Source organism: Diaphorina citri, unplaced genomic scaffold (genome assembly GCF_000475195.1).
Source record: "Diaphorina citri unplaced genomic scaffold, Diaci psyllid genome assembly version 1.1 scaffold210, whole genome shotgun sequence".
Lineage (NCBI taxonomy): Eukaryota > Metazoa > Arthropoda > Insecta > Hemiptera > Psyllidae > Diaphorina > Diaphorina citri.
Window position 1 is genome coordinate 217,742 of NW_007377647.1, and position 23,029 is coordinate 240,770.

The 23,029-nt window shown below is 38.8% G+C and overlaps 1 protein-coding gene across 1 annotated transcript in view; it reads left to right on the top strand.

The window, feature by feature from the left end:
- The window catches only part of LOC103506037, a 66,155-nt gene that overhangs the window by 39,334 nt on the left and 3,792 nt on the right, over positions 1-23,029 (top strand). Inside the window, exons 30-35 of the mRNA XM_026821199.1 lie at positions 11,023-11,329; positions 11,855-11,977; positions 12,292-12,299; positions 12,696-13,067; positions 21,846-21,993; positions 22,635-22,713. Of these exons, the coding sequence (XP_026677000.1) occupies positions 11,023-11,329; positions 11,855-11,977; positions 12,292-12,299; positions 12,696-13,067; positions 21,846-21,993; positions 22,635-22,713 (1,037 nt within the window). The remainder of the gene's footprint in view (positions 1-11,022; positions 11,330-11,854; positions 11,978-12,291; positions 12,300-12,695; positions 13,068-21,845; positions 21,994-22,634; positions 22,714-23,029) is intronic.

Below are 23,029 nucleotides of genomic sequence, written 5' to 3' on the forward strand. Positions count from 1 at the left end.
GATTTTTTTTTTTTTTTTTTTTTTTTTTTTTTTACAAAAATAAATTACCAGAGCCTGAAATAATACTCAGTGTAGTACAGATCGTGCCCTTTTCCGAAAAAAATAACAAATGAAGATCCGGCAAGGTAAGAGGAGGAGAGGGGAATGGGAAGGTAAAAATCCCTGAAGACACACACAAATATAAAATTACATTTTATCACGAGAAGGAGCATGCAGGAGAGAATGGAAGGAAATGAAATAAAGATTCCGAGAGAGGATGAAGAAAATCTACCGCCCCTTCCCTCCGTTCCGTTTTTGGGAGCAATTGTTAAGATTGCAATTACAGCAACAGCGGTAGAAGAAAGGTAACGGAGGGGGTGTTCCCTTGGCTCCCTCGGAGGATATATTACCGAGAAATGAGCTTGAACAATGAGCATGTTGGAAGACACATCACGAAATGATGAAACACACGCAATGGCAGATGACAAAGTGGCGAAGAAAAGCAAAAAGCTCTGTATTATGGGGGTTGAAAGTATGAAATGCAAAAAAGGATAATTTTGCAAATACCATGGTAAAATGACAAGGTATGGTTGTAACTTTACCTTGAGTTATTTGAAGAAATAGAACCATTGGATTTCACAAGGAGGGAAGTTTAGCAGTCTCGACTCTCGACTATCGAGTGTTGGTTTGATGACACTGATGCTACAAACGGAAGTTCAGTTCTGTTAGTTATACATATAGTCATCAAACAGGACTTCCTAAGTTCACTAGCACTACGTATGTCTTCAGGACAATAGCATAGCGCTATTCTCAAGACATCTTATGGCTATAGGCTATATAATAGTCCTATAGATATCTATTGTGCACAATGCACATACTATAAAACAAATATTAAATGGAGTATTGGAGGATAAGCATCCCTCCCCCAGCTCCCAACATCATCTAATTTCCCCTCTTTCTCCTTTCATTATCATATTTTCTCAGTCTCCCCCTTTTTCCTCGTCTCTAATATACAGATACCCTCATACCACTACCGAAAAAAGGTTTTTAGCTGAAGGCGAGAGAGAAATTGCTGCGTACCATATTAATATTATCACGACTATCCTGCTGTATTCAATCCTGAATGATGATCCTTTCCCCTTCCATCATTCGATTGGAAGAGAATGAGAAAGGAAGGAGGAGAAAGAAACGGGAGAGGAGAGCGAAAAGTAGGGATAGAGAGAGAACGAGGTAGGAGGGAAAAAGAAAGAGAGGCGTAATCAGAGAACTGATAGAAGGCATCACAGAATATAGGAAAAAAAGTGAGGAGGAAAAAAAGGTTATAAATATATATGAAGGAAAAGGGGGAATAGATCAGTTGCGCTTACTTGGGTGATGTTTCAAAGTCATAGAGCAGGAAAAATGAGGACCAACGGAATTTTTCTTTTTCTTCTACGACTTCTAGATCCCGAGATAAATCGATTTAAAAAATACCGGTAAAGCGTGAACTTTGACGTCACGGCATACGCTCCCGACGTCACATCAAATGTCCCGAGCAAAGCTCCCTCGCAGACAACACATTAATGTGTTTGTGCGCATACGTTTCTGCGCATTTCTTTCTGCTCCTCCGCAAGCGCGCTTGCATACTGCCGCTACCTAGCGAGGCACTTGCCTGAAGTCTGACGTCACACATATTTGAACTCTTTCATTAGAACGGAAAATAAAAATTGAATTTTCGACCTTTTACAGTTATTTTTGGATCATACACAAAAAGTCCACTCCGAGCCTTAGGTGTAGGGGGCAAACAGCCCTAAAGGTTGGGTTAAGCTTCTAGGAATCTACATAAGTACATACATTGGATACCAATGTTTAACATAACACACCTATTAATTAGACTTACTTTATCATGGACACTCGTTGCTATCTTGAAAGCCCAGAAGAAATGTTAAATTTACACATTCATTTTACTGGCGGACTGGACCGCGCACTCTGTCATTTAACTTAATAAATACAAGGAGTCAAAAGGGTCTGAAGAGGCAACTGTAATAATATCAAGCTCTGGGTATAAGTTAGTTACCGTCTTATTTGTGATACTGAAAAACACTACCTTATCTATTTTTTTTTTTTCTCATCCTCCTCCTATTTCTTTCTTTCCTCTTCTTTTTTTTCTTCTTCTTCTCCTTGTCCTCCTCCTTCTTCTGTACCTACCTATACCTACACAGTTACATATCTATCTACTCTACAAAGCTACATAAATACCCTACGTATATAGGTGAACAAAATAGGTAATAAGAATATATATGTATATATAGATATATAATTCCATTGTAATATTTTGAGCTTGATTTAGGTACATATCTCAAAGCATTAGGTAGGTAAGTACATATACGCAGGTAATATTATGTAGGTACGTTATAGCTAGGTACTAAACGAATAGGTACCTACTACCTAATAATATAATATCTAGGTAAAAAGCAGGTTATCGTACTTTATGTGCTGTGAAAATATTAGGTATCATTTTCACCATTTTTTCCTCTTCTTTTCTTGCATCCTCTAATCTTTTAGATATTTTGCTGATAGTATCTGGGTCAAAACCTTCATCTCTCTCTCTCCCTCTCTCTCTCTCTCTCTCTCTCTCTCTTGGTTTTCAATTTTGACTGAAAATGAAAATGCTCTTCCACCACACCGTAATGACAATTTTATGTCCGGGCTAATGTTCTGGTTTCACTACAGAAGGATATTGGATGAACGAAGCGAGTTCCAATTTTCATTTGGTTTTGTTTGTTTGGTCCGTGATAATCCTGGATCTGTGTTAACCCAATGCGGCGTTGATACGTTGAATGTACCTACCTACCAGTTCCCCATAGATCACTGAAGTTGAGGAACGTTTTTTGAATAAAGATATTGAATGAACGAAGTGAGGTTCAAGTTTTAACTCGGTGATTTTTCATTTGGTTTGTTTGTTTGGTCCGTGATAATCCTGGATCCGTGTTAACCCAATGCGGCGTTGGTACGTTGAATGTACCTACCTACCAGTTCCCCATAGATCACTGAAGTTGAGGAACGTTTTTTGAATTGGTTTTCAATTTTGACTGAAAATGAAAATGCTCTTCCACCACACCGTAATGACAATTTTATGTCCGGAATGGCTAATGTTCTGGTTTCACTACTGAAGGATATTGGACGAACGAAGCGAGTTCCAATTTTCATTTGGTTTGTTTGTTTGTTTGTTTGTTTGTTTGTTTGGTCCGTGATAATCCTGGATCTGTGTTAACCCAATGCGGCGTTGGTACGTTGAATGTACCTACCTACCAGTTCCCCATAGATCACTGAAGTTGAGGGACGTTTTTTGAATAAGGATATTGAATGAACGAAGTGAGGTTCAAGTTTTAACTCGGTGATTTTTCATTTGGTTTGTTTATTCTTTGTTTGTTTGTTTGTTTGTTGAATGTACCTAACAGTTCCCGATATGTAGATCACTGAAGCTGAGCTGAAGAGGAGGAGGAGCAAACAAAGCTATGTGGAGCCGAAAATGGTGAATAGTTGAAGGTAGGATAATGATAATGATTATGAAAGACTTTACATTGTAAAGTGTCAAAGTCAGCCAATGCGGTGTTAGCACGTTGAATGTACCTAACAGTTCCCGATATGTAGATCACTGAAGTTGAGCTGAAGAGGAGAGGAACAAACAAAGCTATGTGGAGCCGAAAATGGTGAATAGTTGAAGGTAGGATATAATGATAATGATTATGAAAGACTTTACATTGTAAAGTGTCAAAGTCAGCAATTCTGCTCTGACATGACATGAGACATGACATCAGCCTGTAGATCACTGAAGTTGAGCTGAAGAGGAGAGGAACAAACAAAGCTATGTGGAGCCGAAAATGGTGAATAGTTGAAGGTAGGATATAATGATAATGATTATGAAAGACTTTACATTGTAAAGTGTCAAAGTCAGCAATTCTGCTCTGACATGACATGAGACATGACATCAGCATTAGTATTAACATCAGCATTCAGCATGCTGGCATAGTGGCATACTGCATGTTTCATTATCAAAGACAGTGAAATGTCAACCAACAACCAACTCTCTCTCTCTCTTCCTCTCTTCTCTTTCTTTCTCTCTCATGGTGTCATAATGTCCGTTCTCTCAGTTCTCTCTCTTTCTCTTTTCCCCTCCCCCTTCGTCTTTATACTCCTTCTCTCTCTCTCTCTCTCTCTCTCATGACCTCATGTCATATTGTCTCCTAAAGTTAATATTATCTATGCATTCTATGCTATTTACTGAGATTCAATTTGGTATCCATATCCATCACTTTGTTTAATTAAACAGCGCAGCGGTTAAGCTCCTATCAAAAAATAAAATAAATTAATACAGTCGAACCTGTTTAATTAGGAATCCAAGGAACCGGGAAGCCAGCCTAGTTAGCTTAGTTGGTAGTGCGTCTGCCTTGTAAGCGCTAGGCCGCGGGTTCGATTCCCGCATGTAGATCACTGAAGTTGAGCTGAAGAGGAGGAGGAACAAACAAAGTTATGTGGAGCCGAAAATGGTGAATAGTTGAAGGTAGGATAATGATAATGATTATGAAAGACTTTACATTGTAAAGTGTCAAAGTCAGCAATTCTGCTCTGACATGACATGAGACATGACATCAGCATTAACATGAACATCAGCATTCAGTATGCTGGCATACTGAATGTTTCATTATCAAAGACAGTGAAATGTCAACCAACTCTCTCTCTCTCTCTCTCTCTCTCTTCCTCTTTTCTCTTTCTCATGATGTCATAATGTCCGTTCTCTCAGTTCTCTCTCTTTCTCTTTTCCCCTCCCCCTTCGTCTTTATACTCCTTCTCTCTCTCTCTCTCTCTCTCTCTCATGACCTCATGTCATATTGTCTCCTAAAGTTAATAATATCTATGCATTCTAAGCTATTTACCCGAGATTCAATTAGGTATCCATCACCTTGTTTAATTAAACAGCGCAGCGGTTAAGCTCCTATTAAAAAATAAAATAAATTAATACAGTCGAACCTGTCTAATTAGGAATCTAAGGAACCGGCAAATTTTTCTACGCTTATCCAGGTTTCTCAATTGAAGTACTTCCCCCCCAAAACTATCGATTTTTGAAGTCAGAAATGCGAAAAACGATGAGGGTACAGAGCTAGAACGAATTGAAAATATCATACACACGGAAAGAAAGATGTATGTCGCAGAGTCACAGCAAGAAAGATAAGAGTCCAAGATCCCAGTTTCCACGTGATTTCAGCTTTCTCTGTTGTTTTAGCTTGTCGGTTCTGGTTCAGTTATAAATTAGTGCGTGCCGAAAGTCAGTTCTACGGGCGGTTTGTTAATTAATACGTGTGCTAATATTATTAGTGATTTATTGTTTAATAATTTGTGAAAATTGTGAACTAACAAAACAATTAGGTAAGTAATTTGATAGGTTTAACAGCAAAAAAGATGAACGTCCAGTTTCACCCCTGGACTCTCATCTTTATTGATGTTTTTTGTTTGACCTTTGAATAGGTACAATTTTAATTTTTAAACTTTCCCTAAAAGTGCTTATGTTTCAATTCACCATAGGATATATGCTCAACAATATTTTCCACCGATTAGCGAAAAAAAATAAAAAAATACATAAATAAATAAAAATAAAATCCCAAGTGTTAGCATTTAGTAATAGCGTTTCAAAGTTTAAAACGCGATTTTCTCGAAATGAGAAAAGGTGGACTCCCATCTGTTTTCCCGTGAGGTCTTCATTTCTTGTGTGTCTCATTGCAGCTACTCCGTCTCTCATAGTGGGCATGGTACTGTGGTGTATCCTACTGATCATAGTCCCAATCCATGTGACTAGTAACACGAGGGACTCGATTCGACTCCTGGCCACATATTTTCCGGGCTACGCCATGATATGTGGGTTCAAACTGCTGGGAAACTTCGAAGCCAACGGTAAGCTCGTTGTATTTTTCTTTCTTTCTAATCGTCTTTGCTAACTTTTTGTGTGTATAGAACAATAGATCAGGTAATTTTCGTGCTTTGATGCATTTCGTACTTTGCGTAATCGCCTGGTAAACAGGAGAACATGGGTTCGATTCCAGTCTAGGTATGGAATTGTATTCCTCCAGAGACATTTTAGCTCCATTATCTACTTTTCCATGTACAGAGTGTTTGAAAAGTCCTGGAACCCATTTTTTAACGCCCTAAGATGAGGAGCTGAAATTTGGTGTAGATAAAACGATCTCTTGAAATACCATTTTTTGAAGTAATCTCCAAATTTTGGCGCGGAGCCAGGGTCATTAAAATCTTAAATAGGAATCCCCGGATTGTGACACACACTATTATACGGCATTAACAATTATTAAGTTTTTTGGTACATGTTTGAGCTCGATTTGACAACGAGGGCCGGAGTTATCACCTATTCGATTTTCAACTTTTCCATGTTCTTCGTACCAAAAATGAGAAATTAATTTTGATCGGCGATTTGTGCTTCAAATAGGTCCCACTAGTGATTGATATTCAGACCCGAAAATTAAATTTAGAAATATCCACTTTCATTCCCTAAGGCCCAATAACATTTGCTTGTGTGTCTCATTGCAGCGACTCCATCTCTCATAGTGGGCATGGTACTCTGGTGTATCCTACTGATCATAGTCCCAATCCATGTGACTAGTAACACGAGGGACTCGATTCGACTCCTGGCCACATATTTTCCCGGCTACGCCATGATATGTGGGTTCAAACTGCTGGGAAACTTCGAAGCCAACGGTAAGCTCATTGCATTTTTCTTTCTTTCTAATCTCGTCTTTGCTAACTTTTTGTGTGCATAGAACAATAGGTACTGTTCTCTCTTCAAAATTGATTTGAAACAACCTTCTGTTTCCTCTCAGGTGCTGGCTATCAGCTCACGTTCCTCACGTCAGATGACATTCAAGTGTCGGCTATCACGGATCTGATTCAATCTCACGTCCCCGACGCTAGTCTACATAACACGCAGAGTTCTCAGATCACGTACACGCTGCCCACACAGGATACTAGCCCATTCCCGGCCCTGTTTGCCACTCTGGAGGAGAAAAAATCTGCCCTGGGCATCTCCTCGATAGGGATTGCCTGCACCACCATTGAGGAGGTGTTTCTCAAGTGAGTTGAAGGGGTTAAAATAAAGAAGAGGGAGGAGGAATAAAGGGGTTAAAGAAGTTAAAATATTTGGAAAGTTTAGCTAAAACGAGCTTCTGAAGAAGGGGAATTGGGAAAGGAAAATATTCTTACCTTGGTTTTCTCTGCGCAGAGTGGGCGATTTGGCGTCCAAAGAGAAGATCGAAAGCGTGGATGCCAAGTCCAAACGAAGCACTTTGGAACAAGTGCCCAACGGGGAATCGAACAAGGAACCTCTGCTTCACCAGAAGGTGCAGGGTATTCGACTGTTCATGCAAAGGTTCTGGACGCTGGGATTTTTAAAAGATGAGTGTTTCACTGCCGTATTTATTTCGTAGCGATGAAACAACTGCTACATTAGACGCTTGTGGTCTGTGTCGTAGCATGCCCATCCCGTAGTATGTCTCTCATCAGATGAGCGAGAAGAGACACAATACTTCCCATTTAGGTGCTGGGTCAACACGAGAACACCAGAAAGATATATTATGATATATTATGTTGTTTTGTATTTTCAGGTGTACTGTTCCTGGTGTTCCTGTTATTCGCCACAGCCATGCTCCTGTTTACATATTCCTACTCTCTCATTGTCCAGGGCCCGGAGAGTCTTGGCTACTACTTCGTTCTCAATGTTGTGTTTGGTAAGTAACAAGGAAAAGTTAGTGTTGTGTTGAAACGAATACTACTTCACTTTTTGTTAATGGGTAAAATTCAATACAACCCAACAGTTAGAATGGACCTTCACTATGTTACCAAGTTCAATTCAATTCAATTATTTATTTATTGGACAGAATAATAGATATAGAAAGGTGTTTTTCCCAAGTCAATATTGACTTCTAAGAAAAACTTGTTATATTTTTCAATAGTGTTGTGTTGAAACGAATACTACTTCACTTTTTGTTAATGGGTAAAATTCAATACATCCCAACAGCTAGAATGGACCTTCACTATGTTACCAAGTTCAATTCAATTCAATTATTTATGTATTGGACAGAAAAATAGATATACAAAGGTGTTTTTTCCAAGTCAATATTGACTTCTACGAAAAACTTGTTATATTTTTCAACGCTGAATGAAATAACTTCTCACACAATAAAATATTGTTAATATGAAAAGCCCATTCATTCAACGAAGAGTATTCAATCAAACAAAGGAGAGGTCTTCCCCTTAAACTTGACCACCCACCCATGGACCTGAGGACAAATCTAAAAGCAGCGCCAAAATTCCTAAACATCACTGACGAATCACGATCGTCAGAGGTCTTCCCTTAAACTTGACCACCCACCCATGGACCTGAGGACAAATCTAAAAGCAGCGCCAAAATTCCTAAACATCACTGACGAATCACGATCACGTCGTCTGACCTCTGACAAACCGCGGTCTCACAGACCTGGGTGCGTCAGACAGCCGGGAAGTGTGTCGCGGAAAAAAACTCGAAACCTAACTAGTGATGTCCGATCTCGAGTAAAAGATCGATCTTTTGAATCGATTCGAACCGAAAGGCTAAAAATCGATCCATCAGATCGATCTCACCTAAAGAATCGATCTCAAGAAAATCGATCTTCGATTTTTCACCCTTGTGATCTTGTGTTTTGTGACTTTTGTGTGAAAAACTCAAAAACATGAAAAAGACACAACAGACAAAATCAAATATTGCGATTGATTGACTGATTGATTCAATTAGCTTGCGAAAACGAAATGCGAGTTTTGAATATTCGCGCGCTCACAATGCTCATATTAAAAAATGCATCTATCTTCAGATGGGAACGTGTTCGGTGGTAAATTCGCTTTTTTGGCGGGGGATTTTTTTTTATTGGATTTTTTTTATCCCTGTTAAATAAAAAAAAGATCGAAAACTCGATCTCTCCGATTAAATCGGAGATCGATCCCCATCTCTAAACCTAACTCTCTGGACTCTCTCAGACAGTCTAACCTAGGTCTCTGGATTTTTTTTTAACTCCACTGACGCTCGGACTGTCTGACAGACCCAGGTCTGGTAGACCGCGCTCTGACATACGGTCTGAGACTCTGAGCGTGAGTGGCGGTCATCAATCAACCTCAGTAGTTGTCAGTACGGTGGACTTGGGATCTTGAGATTGGTCGTTCGAGTTCAAGTTTAGTCGGAAAATTTAACATTTTTTCTCTTCATTTCTACTTGTTTTAGCAAGTTTCGTGGTTAAAGTTACCTAACTTGTTAATATTAATCTATGTACCTACGTTTCTAATTCCAGTGCCTCTAGTCGGAAAATTTAACATTTTTTTCTCTTGATTTCTACTTGTTTTAGCAAGTTTCGTGGTTAAAGTTACCTAACTTGTTAATATTAATCTATGTACCTACGTTTCTAATTCCAGTGCCTGTGATCATAGTGTTGCTCCTCCTCAAAGAAAGCTACGCAGGGCTGTGGTATGTTCTCTACTATGCCAGTGTTGTGGGCGTGTGTATATTCCCGCTACCTGCTCTAGTGATGGCTATGTACTATGTACTAGGAATAGCTCTGAGCAGATCCAGATGTCACTTGTGTCTTACTTTAATTTTAATTTGAAATATTTGCTTAGCACTTTTCTTCCTTTCATTTCAACATTATACATATACTGCTGAGTTTACTGCTCGTTTTTGAAGCCGTAATTCCCTACTTTTGCATGAGCTTTCGGGCGATTAGTTTCAGTAGAAAATTGGGTAAATACCTGTGCACTTTTTTCAACTTAGATAATCTCCCTTCTTTCTCTTTTAAGTATTTCTGTACTTCTCTATTCTCTAGATCTCTAGCTATTTTCGAATTATTTTTCCCCAGGTCTTTTAGACTATTAGATAAGGTTTGATTTTTCCCCCGTAAGTTTATGCATCCCATATTGGAAAAAAATATTTCATACCTTGGCGAAAATAAAAGTAAAATTTATTGCGAAAATGTTACTTCCTTAATATACTCACTCCCAAAGACGTCAAATCTGCACCACCCCTCTCCTAACTTCCCTTCAGCTGTACTGTAACCCCTCCCCCTATTTATTTTATCAGAGCAGCCATTTGTTCTTCACATAAAAGCAGCAATCTCATTTTCGTTTGCATCCAAGGGCAGTAATTTATTTTCATTCAGAGATAAATTTTACTTTCACATCAGAGCAGCTCTTTTTTTTCAGCTAAATTAGAGAAGCATACCTAATTAATTAATTTTTAGAGTAGAGCAGCATTATTTTTTTCGTCCAAGAGCAGCAATTTCGTCTTGTAAAGGCACAATTTGAAAGGCGATTTTCTTTTAATGGAAGAGCAGCAATTTTAGCTTTTCTTGAGAGATGAAAGGACCAATTTTTATTTATTTTGAGAACAGCAATTTTATGTTTATCTAAAGAGCAGCAATATTATATTTTCATCTTAGCACCACTTTTAATTTCTTCCTTCAATATGCTCACTGATTTTGGGGCTGTGGTTTTGTTCTTGTGTCCCTGTCGCTTTAATTGTTTTGTCTGTCTATTTTCAGAGAACTGATTTTATTTATATATTTTTTTTTTTCTCACACACAGTGTTTTACGCGCTTTTTAGTTTTCATTCTAGATCGTAGCTTAGCTATCTCGTTGTGTAATCGAGCTTTTACGAGGATCATCAATTTACTTCCATCTTCCATGTCACCACTTCTGCAATTTTATTTGTAGTTTTGTTGCTACATGTTGTCTTTTTTTTTTTTCTTTCTTTATTATCAGGTTTAACTATGTTTCGTTGTCTTCCTTTTGACTGTTAGATACCTAGTAGGTAATCTGTATTATTTGTAAAATTATTATTATTATTATTACAAAGGTTCACAAGTACTTCCAGAGACGATGAAGAATATGCTAGTTTTATTAAGAATCAAAGAATAAAACATTATTAAAAAAAAAAGTTTCTTTCACTAATTCTAATCCGTTTGGTCTGGCTCCCCGTTTCAGCCGATCTGTGACGGAATGCCCGAGGCGATTTCCGTCGCCAGCATCATGTCTGCCGCGATGTGGTCTCTCGTGCTAGGCCTCATTCTGCCCATCTGGTTTGCCAAGTTCTTCTCTTTCCCCGTGGTGGAACGCGTCAACAACTGCAAGCAGCTGCAACTCATGACGGGCACCTCGTGGCTGACCTACTGGCTGGCATTGTTCTCGTTTGACTATGGGATGATTCTGGTGACCCTGCTATTGGGGTTGGGGGTGGTGATTGTCATGGATCTGCTCCTGACGCATTTAATTGCGTATCCAGTGGAATTGGGTGAGTTTTTTTTTTTTTTACAATTTTTTTTCGATGGTGGGCATCGAACCCGTTATCTTCTGCATAGCAAGCTAAAAGACGAAAGAACACGCGAAGCCCGAAGGTTACGAAAACGAAGCGTTAACAGATTGGTATTGCAATTGAAGAACATACTGAATTTTCCCGTAAAAAAAAAAAAAAAAAAAAAAAAAAAAAAAAAGTTTTTTTTTACAATTTTTTTTCGATGGTGGGCATCGAACCCGTTATCTTCTGCATAGCAAGCAAAAAGACGAAAGAACATGCGAAGCCCGAAGGTTACGAAAACGAAGCGTTACCAGATTGGTATTGCAATTGAAGAACATACTGAATTTTCCCGTAAAAAAAAAAAAAAAAAACTTTAAATTGTTTCATTTCTCAGTTTCCCACCATGGAAATTGTGAAAGGAAAGCGCGGCGGCCTTTCTCTTACAAAATATGACCGTTAGATGACTCTTACAAAATATGACCGTTCGGTGAACGTACAAGATATGTTGTTTTGTATTTTCAGGTGTACTGTTCCTGGTGTTCCTGTTATTCGCCACAGCCATGCTCCTGTTTACATATTCCTACTCTCTCATTGTCCAGGGCCCGGAGAGTCTTGGCTACTACTTCGTTCTCAATGTTGTGTTTGGTAAGTAACAAGGAAAAGTGTTGTGTTGAAACGAATACTACACTCTTTGTTAATGGGTAAAATTCAATACAACTCAACAGTTAGAATGGACCTTCACTATGTTACCGAGTTCAATTCAATTGTTTATTTATTGGACAGAATAATAGATATAGAAAGGTGTTTTTCCCAAGTCAATATTGACTTCTAAGAAAAACTTGTTATATTTTTCAAACTGCTGAGTTTACTGCTCGTTTTTGAAGCCGTAATTCCCTTCCTTTGCATGAACTTTCGGGCGATTAGTTTCAGTAGAAAATTATATCCTCTGCCTTTTGTAGATAATTGGGTAAACACCTGTGCACTTTTTTCAACTTAGATAATCTCCCTTCTTTCTCTTGAGTATTTCTGTACTTCTCTATTCTCTAGATCTCTAGCTATTTTCGAATTATTTTTCCCCAGGTCTTTTAGACTATTAAGTAGGGTTTGATTTTTCCCCCGTAAGTTTTTGCATCCCACATTGGAAAAAATTATTCATACGCGGTCCATTTTTTGCCAAATATAGGTCACTTATATGGGAACCCCCATTTTTTATTTAATTTTTGGAATCAGCATAAAATTTTAATTGAAAAAATCATACCTTGGCGAAAATAGAAGTCAAATTTATTGGGAAAATGTTACTTCCTTAATATACTCACTGCCAAAGACGTCAAATCTGCACCACCCCTCCCCTAACTTCCCCTAGCTCATAAGCATGCCCCCCCTCCCTAGCATGTACCCCCTAGTGTATCCGTGTGTCCTCCGTCCCCTCGCTATATTTATAGGTGATGGGATCCGTCTGCCTATTTCAGAAGAGACCAACCTGCCCATCTTCATCGTGCAGAATCTCAAGAAGACCTTCTTCTACATCAAACGCAAGCTGGTGGTCCTGCCCAAGCCGGGAAGTTTCAAGGCGGTTCGCGGCGTCAGCTTTGCCGTCTCGCCGGGAGAATGCTTCGGTCTGCTCGGTGTGAACGGGGCCGGGAAGACAACAACCTTCCGCATGCTCACCGGAGATACCGTGTGTACGGACGGTACGGCCACGCTGTTTGGATACTCGCTGAGTGACAAGAAGAAGGTAAGATACCGTGTGTACGGACGGTACGGCCACGCTGTTTGGATACTCGCTGAGTGACAAGAAGAAGGTAAGATACCGTGTGTACGGACGGTACGGCCACGCTGTTTGGATACTCGCTGAGTGACAAGAAGAAGGTAAGATACCGTGTGTACGGACGGTACGGCCACGCTGTTTGGATACTCGCTGAGTGACAAGAAGAAGGTAAGATACCGTGTGTACGGACGGTACGGCCACGCTGTTTGGATACTCGCTGAGTGACAGCTCTACTATGCCAGTGTTGTGGGCGTGTGTATATTCCCGCTACCTGCTCTGGTGATGGCTATGTACTACGTACTAGGAATAGCTCTGAGCAGATCCAGATGTCACTTGTGTCCCGATAATATCGCCATTCAGCTGTACTGTAAAGGTGAGTATTCTTATAGTGAGTTTTCCTTTTGACTGAGTGGCTTTTCCCAACCCCATTCAGGGTGAGGTTAATGAGGAGTCAGTTAGCTTATCGCCGAACGGAGGATAAAACTTTCGTCACTAAAAAAACCTTAGTAGTTATACAGTAACATTCAACCTTTTTTATTACCATTTGTTGTGTTAGAGACCTTCAAAAAGATACCGAGTCTTCAATTGTCTACTTACAAGCATTTTCAAAGGTTCCCCTATGATTTTCAGTGGGTTTTTCCACAGATTTAGGGGAATTATTCCGATTTTCACAATATACCTCTATTTAGCAATGGGAAAAATTGCAATAAAATTTAAAACTTCGGTCAAAAAAGTAATAGTAAAAAATATCCAAAGTTTTCAATCACTCACACATCCATTCCCCCTGTGATTTTCAGACTTTGCCTATCTCTCATACATTCCCTCCAGGAAGGTTCTGTAGTCTTGGGAGGATCGATATCTATAACTAACTTGTGTTATTGTTAACAAATATTAAACCATTTCAATTTGAATACCAACCTCAGTGGTGTAGTGGTTAGCGCGGTGGACTTCGGATCTGGAGGTTGGTGGTTCGAGTGCAAGTCAAGTCATAAAATTTAGCGTAGTGCATTAAGCAGGGAACGACATTTGTGACAAGCATTTATGCTTAACACAATTAAAATTCCTTCCATTTCAATTTGAATTCATTCCCCCTGTGATTTTCAGAGTTCGCCAATCACACCTACATCCGGTATCCCACCAAGGATGACTCTGTGTACTTACCAGGCTATCCCATAGGGTGGGAACTGACCTATCTTCTCATTAACATCGCTGTACATGTGCTGTTCATAGTGTTTGTGGAACTTCAGATTCATGGTACACAAGCTGTATTTTGTTATCGGACCTAAATTATTTGATTCCATCAAAGAGATTCCTCTTTGGGTGTTATAGCGCGACCACACTTGCTGCCACGGCCGCTTATGTATTTTCAATTGTTAACCAGAAGAAGGGCCTCTGAGTGAAAGTTTGCTGTTTTTTTTATGAAAAAAGTCCAAGAATTAAAGAAACTGTCGCTCATGTTAGGCGGGATGTTTTCATACATGGCCTCATGGGAGTCGGCGGGTGAACAGGTGAATACCGTTGAAATATCTTGCAATCGAAAGACGAGCGCAAATATTTGTCGATGGTCGGGATCGAACCGGACCTTCTGGCAAGCAAGCACGTTACCACTGGGAATATTTGGTGAATATGTTCAACATGGATTTTATTTATTTATTTTTTTCAAAGGCCCTTTTTCAGAGGACAGAGGAAAAAAAACTTGACCTTTTTTTATTTCATTACAGATCAAAGGTCTCACAAAAGATGTTTTAATTATTTGAAAACCCTATACAATCGTATGCTTTACCTAGAGAAGCCTTTGAACATGAAATCACCTAACTAATCACTCTAACACTTCTCTCTACTCTCTTCTGTACGTTTGTCTTCTGCGTTAGGACCACTATGCTTTATTCAACAAGTCGGTAAGATATATGTATTTGTCACCTGAAATGTATTTGAGCGCAAACTTTTGCTGGACATGTTTTGCGCTAAAACATATTTTGCGCTAATTGAACATGCGCGCAAACTTTTGCTGGATATATTTCGCGCTAAATTTTAAAATGTGCAAACTGCTGAACATATTTTGCGCTAATTGTACATGCATGAAATCACCTAACTAATCACTCTAACACTTCTCTCTACTTTCTTTTGTACGTTTGTCTTCTGCGTTAGGACCACTATGCTTTATTCAACAAGTCGGTAAGATATATGTATTTGTCACCTGAAATGTACTTGAGCGCAAACTTTCGCTGGACATATTTTGCGCTAATTAATTGTACATGCGCGCAAACTTTTGCTGGATATATTTCGCGCTAAATTTTAAAATGTGCAAACTGCTGAACATATTTTGCGCTAATTGTACATGTGCGCAAACATTTTTGCTGGACATATTTTGCGCTGACTGTTAAAGTGTCTAATATTTGTCACCCGTTTGTTTTTGAAACGCAGAGAAAATCTTTCTACACTTAATAAATTGATCACATATTATTTACATTCATGTCTTCAGCCTCATCATAAATATTTTTTTTTTATTTATTTTATCAGAGCAGCCATTTGTTCTTCACATAAAAGCAGCAATCTCATTTTCGTTTGCATCCAAGGGCAGTAATGGATTCCATAGTAGTAGAAATAGTAGTAGTAGTAGTAGAAATTTGTACAGTAAGATATTAGTAGTAGATTCAAAGATAATAGAAATTTGTACAGTAAAATATTGACAATAAGCTCTTAAAATAATGCTTAAATAATTCTTAGAATGGCAAATATTAATTGAATTTTCGACCCTTTTAAAGACACTTTTCGGAGTTTGGACTTCAGATGTGGATTCTTCACAACTTTTTACGTAGGAATCAACCTTTCATTATTATTATTATTTTTTCTTTTTAAACCCAAATGCAATAGTTCTATTAACAATCCTTTTATATTTCATTTTATTTTTATTTTTCTACTGTATTTGATTGTTGTTTGTGTTTGTTTAGTTTTAGTCATTTTTGTAAAAAGGGTTAGTCCATTAAATAAATAAATAACGGTCTATTTCACAGGTCTGATAGCTAAGTTCCTGGTACAGAAGTTCTACTCCCAGGAAGAGGAACTATCGTTTGATCAAGTAGATGGCGGAGGCATGTCCAAGGATCCGGATGTGTTGACCTTTATTTGTACAGTAAAACATTGACAATAAGTTCTTAAAATAATGCTTAAGTAAATAATTATTAGAATGGCAAATATAAATTGAATTTTCGACCTTTTTAAAGACACTTTTCGGAGTTTTGACTTCAGATGTGGATTCTTCACAACTTTTTACGTAGGAATCAACCTTTCATTATTTTTTTTTTTTTTCTTTTTAAACCCAAATGCAACAGTTCTATTAACAATAACGGTCTATTTCACAGGTCTGATAGCTAAGTTTCTGGTACAGAAGTTCTACTCCCAGGAAGAGGAACTATCGTTTGATCAAGTAGATGGCGGAGGCATGTCCAAGGATCCGGATGTGTTGAAAGAGAAGGATCGAGTGGATGGCCTTATGGCAGGACGACCTAACACAGGTAAGATTTCTTTTTATCTTGCCTACCCAGGTTGGATGGAGTCAATTTGAGTATCTCTTGGAGGGTTTCAGCAGTCATTATATATAGGTTCTGTGGATCAACTGTGTCTCTTCTAGTCTCTTCTGTGTTCAGTGTACCTCGTAGTTTAGTGTTTCCTGTAGCCCTGATGATGGAGGGAGCGCCTCCGAAACATGTCGGCTTTAAACAAATAAACTATAGTAATTCTTTGAAGTTCTGCAAAATATATCTGCCTTTTGGTTCTCCTTTTCAAGTCAATTTGAGTAGTTAGTCCAAGATTCCAAGATCAAATCTTACGTGATGCTGTATTCCTGGCCTACCCAGGCTGGATGAGGTTTTTTAGAGGTTTGATAGAGGGAACTGTAACTGCCAAGGTCTTATCGTCCCGAAAGCGAAAGGGGAGACGGAAGGCAGGATATGAGAAAGACAGCCGTTCCGAGAGCGAAGCTTATCGGATTAGGATAAAATCCGCTCCGGGCGTTTCAATCGTGTATTAGTAATATCAATTGGGTAAAAAGCACCTCAATAGGAAGAATTTTTTTAGTAAGTTAGAACTCACCACTCACGCACGCGTATAGCTTTTTAACTGTCCCACAAAGATATTTAGTTCCACTATATCAGGGATGGCTGAATGAGGTTTGATAGAGGGAACTGTAACTGCCAAGGTCTTATCGTCCCGAAAGCGAAAGGGGAGAAGGAAGGCAGAATAGGAGAAAACCAGCCGTTCCGAGAACGAAGCTTATCTGTTTAGGATAAAATCCACTCCGGGCGTTTCAATCGTGTATTAGTAATATTAATTGGGTAAAAAGCACCTCAATAGGGAGAAATTTTCAGTAAGTTAGAACTCGCCACTCACGCACGCGTATAGCTTTTTAACTGTCCCACAAAGACATTTAGTTCCACTATATCAGGGATTTCCAACTTCCATTTGTATGCGGGCCACATGCTACATTGGCAGGTACTTCGCGGGCCACATACACGGGATGGGGTGTAGATGCTCCATTTTCGGAGTCCGACCCATAGTAAAAGAGCAAAAATCAAGCCCGAGGGGGGCCACCTTAAAAGCTTCGGCCCGCTAGTTGGAAATCTCTGAACTTTATCAACAAAACAGTAGATAGTTTACTTACTTTAAATTTACACCTTGTTTATACTTTCACCACTCTCAATAATGCACCGAATCACCGACGAGTCCATTGACACATTCAGTGCCACAAGTGTTTTGATCGAAATGGTTCCGCGGACCAATTCTTCCAATTAGTAATTTCCGTGTCTCAGTTGGCGCTGAATGAGTTTAACACTTTTATGGTGGATTTCACCAATGATTAATGAGAGATTTCACTAATGGGTGAATTTTCAACTATCCCAAAAGGAGTTTTTAGAAACTCCTCCTTTTTGGATCATTAAAAATTCCTTTTTGGATCATTAAAAATTCTCCCATTAGTGAAATCTCTCATTAGGTCATTGGTAAAATCCACCATTACTTTCCTCACACTCTTGCTTCTCTCAGACGCGGTTGTGTACTTGGATAATTCCAATCACACTCGACACATGGTTATACCAATGGTACCACAGTCGCGGTCATACGATGCTACAAACTCGAGCGCAAGCACCACGCGCAAGAGAAAAGGTGACGATTAACGCGCTAAATTGTTGCGCTACTTGAATTGAAGCGCTACTTAAATCTAGCGCCGGCGCGGCGATGCTGCTAACCTTTGTTTTGCGCTCCAGCAGAGCCATTTTCGAAAAGGATGGTGTTGTACTTTGGAGAAACTAGTAGATAGGTACTTTTAGAAATGCCAACAAAGTAATAATCGTCACGAAAACATGAAAAGTAATGAATTGTAATACTAATAATAAATAACTTGAAATTTGAAATCTTAAATAATAAGAAGTAATAATACAATAATCATGGTTAGAATAACCGAGAGGAATTATCACAGAGGGCCATTTTCGAAAAGGATGGTGTTGTACTTTGGAGAAACTAGTAGATAGGTCACACTGAATTGATTTTTAGCCTTTAAGCGCGATTTTTATTTCAAAGCTGTTACGAAAACCCGTGTTCACCTTTAGGCTTTAGGTCGCGTAAATAAGCATATAGGAGCTTGTAATCGCTTCCAAAGACAACCATCCTGAGGTACAATACCATCCCTCGAAAAAGGACCCCCAGCAGCGTTTGTTGCGCTGGAAACTCTTGCTCCAAGCTGTGTGTGTATGAAAGCGCAAAAATGTTTTTCTTACGTTGAACCTTTGTGTTTTTGCTAACAGATATAATGCGCCCCTCCCAAGTCTGTGCTAATTCTGAAAGTTTTGCCTGGAGTAAAATTTTACCCCAGGCAAAATGAGTAAAATTTTACACTCTTGTGATTAAAGCGGCATCTTACTAGTCTGGCAGCTATTGGAGACTTTGTGCTGTTTCATAACCAGTTCTGGTTTTTGATCGGATTAATCTTGTTTTTACTATCTTTCTTGTAGAAAATTTAGAAGAGTAGAAAGTCAAGTATTTTATCTATTTTTTATTTTCTCCTGTTGCGATTTTTCTTTCAAAGCTGTTACGAAAACCCGTGTTCACCTTTAGGTCGCGTAAATAAGCATATAGGCGCTTGTAATCGCTTCCAAAGACAACCATCCTGAGGTACAATACCATCCCTAGGAAAAGGATCTCCAGCAGCGTTTGTTGCGCTGGAAACTCTTGCTCCAAGCTGTGTGTGTATGAAAGCGCAAAAATGTTTTTCTTACGTTGAACCTTTGTGTTTTTGCTAACAGATATAATGCGCCCGTCCCAAGTCTGTGCTAATTCTGAGAAGTTTTACCTGGAGTAAAATTTTACCCCAGGCAAAATGAATAAAATCTTACACTGTTGTGATTAAAGCGGCATCTTATTAGTCTGGCAGCTATTGGAGAGTTTGTGCTGTTTCATAACCAGTTCTGGTTTTTGATCAGATTAATCTTGTTTTTACTATCTTTCTTGTAGAAAATTTAGAAGAGTAGAAACTCAAGTATTTTATCTATTTTTTATTTTCTCCTATTTGATTTCAATAGCTCTGTCCTCTAGATCTAGCCTCTAGGGTAGCGTTTTATCAACTTTAAATTTTACCTCTGTAGCAAATCCTTTTCTTGTTCGATTTCAATAGCTCTGTCCTCTAGATCTAGCCTCTAGGGTAGCGTTTTATCAACTTTAAATTTTACCTCTGTAGCAAATCCTTTTCTTATCTGATTTCAATAGCTCTGTCCTCTAGATCTAGGGTAGCGTTTTATCAACTTTAAATTTTACCTCTGTAGCAAATCCTTTTCTTTACTGTTGCTGACTTTGTCAGCTTGAACTTTGCCTACTATCTCTTTACTTACGTTCTTCTTGGTATGCTCTTTACATTCATTTTGTATACAGAAGTACTTTAATTTTAATATGAAATATTTGCTTAGCACTTTTCTTCCTTTCATTTCAACATTATATTATACAGGGTGGTTCGTGATTTGCGAACCATGCTTATATCTCAGAAACGGCTGGGAATTAAGGAATGAAATAAACGTTGGTTTTCTTCGTTAAATTTAAAATACAATCGACTACTCACTCGAATTTTTGCAGTTAGCGGTTTTCGCGGAATTCGGAAACCGCGAATCACTAAAATGCTTCAAAACTACAAGTGTGACCCATCAAGTCGGAGCATTTTTTGCTCCCAATTTTTATGGTTTCATTATTATTTCATTTTGGTCCAATATTTCGCCGTTTGCGATAGCGCGGTGTTCGCGAAATCCGCGAATCCTACATATTTTTCAAATGTATCTATTAATCTATTTTCTCAAGTTCCTACTACATGGATCTTTTACTTAAGCAAGCAGCTATAGAGTTTAGCTTTAGACGTTAGCATATCATTATTATTTCATTTTGGTCCAATATTTCGCTGTTTGCGATAGCGCGGTGTTCGCGAAATCCGCGAATCCTACATATTTTTCAAATGTATCTATTAATCTATTTTCATCTATTAATCTATTTTCTCAAGTTCCTACTACATGGATCTTTTACTTAAGCAAGCAGCTATAGAGTTTAGCTTTAGACGTTAGCATATAGGTGGCTAGTGGCTAGCAGTATCATTGGCTTATAGATGGATAGCAGCATTTGGCTTATTGGCAGTAGTGAAGGAAATACGTAACCATAACTTGTATGGTTACTTATTACTTATTGTTAACGTTATAAGAGATACGTTTTATTTTCTTATTACCGTCAGTCATTATATAAAGGTTCTGTGGATCAACTGTGATCTCTTCTAGTCTCTTCTGTGTTCAGACTGTTCAGTGTACCTCGTAGTTTAGTGTTTCCTGTAGCCCTGATGATGGAGGGAGCGCCTCCGAAACATGTCGGCTTTTAACAAATAAACTTCAGTTCTGCAAAATATATCTGCCTTTTGGTTCTCCTTTTCAAGTCAATTTGAGTATTTAGTTAGTCCAAGACTCCAAGATCAAATCTTACGTGATGCTGTATTCCTGGCCTAGCCAGGCTGGATGAGGTTTTTTAGAGGTTTGATAGAGGGAACTGTAACTGCAATGGTCTTTTCGTCCCGAAAGCGAAAGGGGAGAAGGAAGGCAGGATAGGAGAAAACCAGCCGTTCCGAGAACGAACCTTATGTGTTTAGGATAAAATCCGCTCCGGGCGTTTCAATCGTGTATTAGTAATATTAATTGGGTAAAAAGCACCTCAATAGGAAGAAATTTTTAGTAAGTTAGAACTCACCACTCACGCACGCGTATAGCTTTTTAACTGTCCCACAAAGATATTTAGTTCAGTAAGTTACCGTGTGTACGGACGGTACGGCCACGCTGTTTGGATACTCGCTGAGTGACAAGAAGAAGAAGGTAAGATCACCAGGAGATAACAACATGTACCAACGGTATGGCCTAGATTTTAGCCGAACCACTTTCAATTTTTATAATGCGATGACTCAAAAACGGTTTGCCTCGGCCCCTCCTCTTTATACGACCCTGTGTCACAACAGCAGCAGTCCACTGCTGGCGTAAAGAGGGACTCTTCAGTCATATCGTTCCTGCACATGTACAGCAACGAGTTTTCGTCAAATAACGTTAAAAAGTTCAGTTAACGGGACGCTATTCTTCTTCTTCCTATCCTTTTCCTACTTAAATAGGTTCGGCTATTCGTGTCAGTCCCTTCCAGGCAGCCCAAAACTCGCTATTAATGACCAATATTATGCATTTATTTCAGTACTTATCCGGCATAGGCTATTGTCCTCAATTCAACGGAATCAATGAACATCTCACGGCACAGGAAATGCTAGAGTGTTTCTCAGCACTACGTGGTATACCTGGCGTTAAGAGTGGCCCTATCATTGACTATTGGATTGATCTTTTGGGTAAGTAGACTTAAGACGGACTCTTCAGTCCTATCGTTCCTGCACATGTACAGCAACGAGTTTTCGTCAAATAACGTTAAAAAGTTCTTCTTCCTATCCTTTTCCTACTTAAATAGGTTCGGCTATTCGTTTCAGTCCCTTCCAGGCAGCCCAAAACTCGCTATTAATGACCAATATTATGCATTTATTTCAGTACTTATCCGGCATAGGCTATTGTCCTCAATTCAACGGAATCAATGAACATCTCACGGCACAGGAAATGCTAGAGTGTTTCTCAGCACTACGTGGTATACCTGGCGTTAAGAGTGGCCCTATCATTGACTATTGGATTGATCTTTTGGGTACGTAGACTTACCTACCCTTTATGGTGTGAACTAAGGAGGTACATTTAAATTACCAATTAAATATACAAGACGTTTTTTAGACTGCGAGAGTAAAGAGATTTTTGAGTTCTATGCTGGTAGGATAAACAAGGTATATTATTCTATTTTATTCTTTTATATTCCACGACTTGAACAAACCAACCTCTGAATCCGCGTTAACCAATAGACAGCTGACTTTAACCTCCAGTTTGTGGGTTAGATAAAAATTCAAAATAATAAAGATCTAATATTATATGCTCTTTGCTTGACTTATCCCAGGTCTGACCGAGTACAGGCATCGAGTGTCAGGTCGCTACTCTGGCGGTAACAAGAGGAAGCTCAGTACCGCCATGGCCCTTATTGGAGATCGAGATGATGGATTCCAAAAACTTCCATTCAGTTCGCAGAACCTCTATAATACAACCTAGTAGGTATTCTAGTAGAAAAATAAAGCCTATTGGACAGCTATTTCAAGATTTCATATTAACCATTGCTATTTTTAGTCGCAAACCGTTTAGTTTAGGAACGTATTTTAACTACTAACTATACACTTTAAAACCAATAGTGTCAGTCGCAGAATTTCAGCGATTTCAAAATCGGTTTTAAGACCGGGGCTTAACAAGTCGATTGAGATTAATCGGAGAACGTTATGCGTGGTTGGTATCTGAACAGGC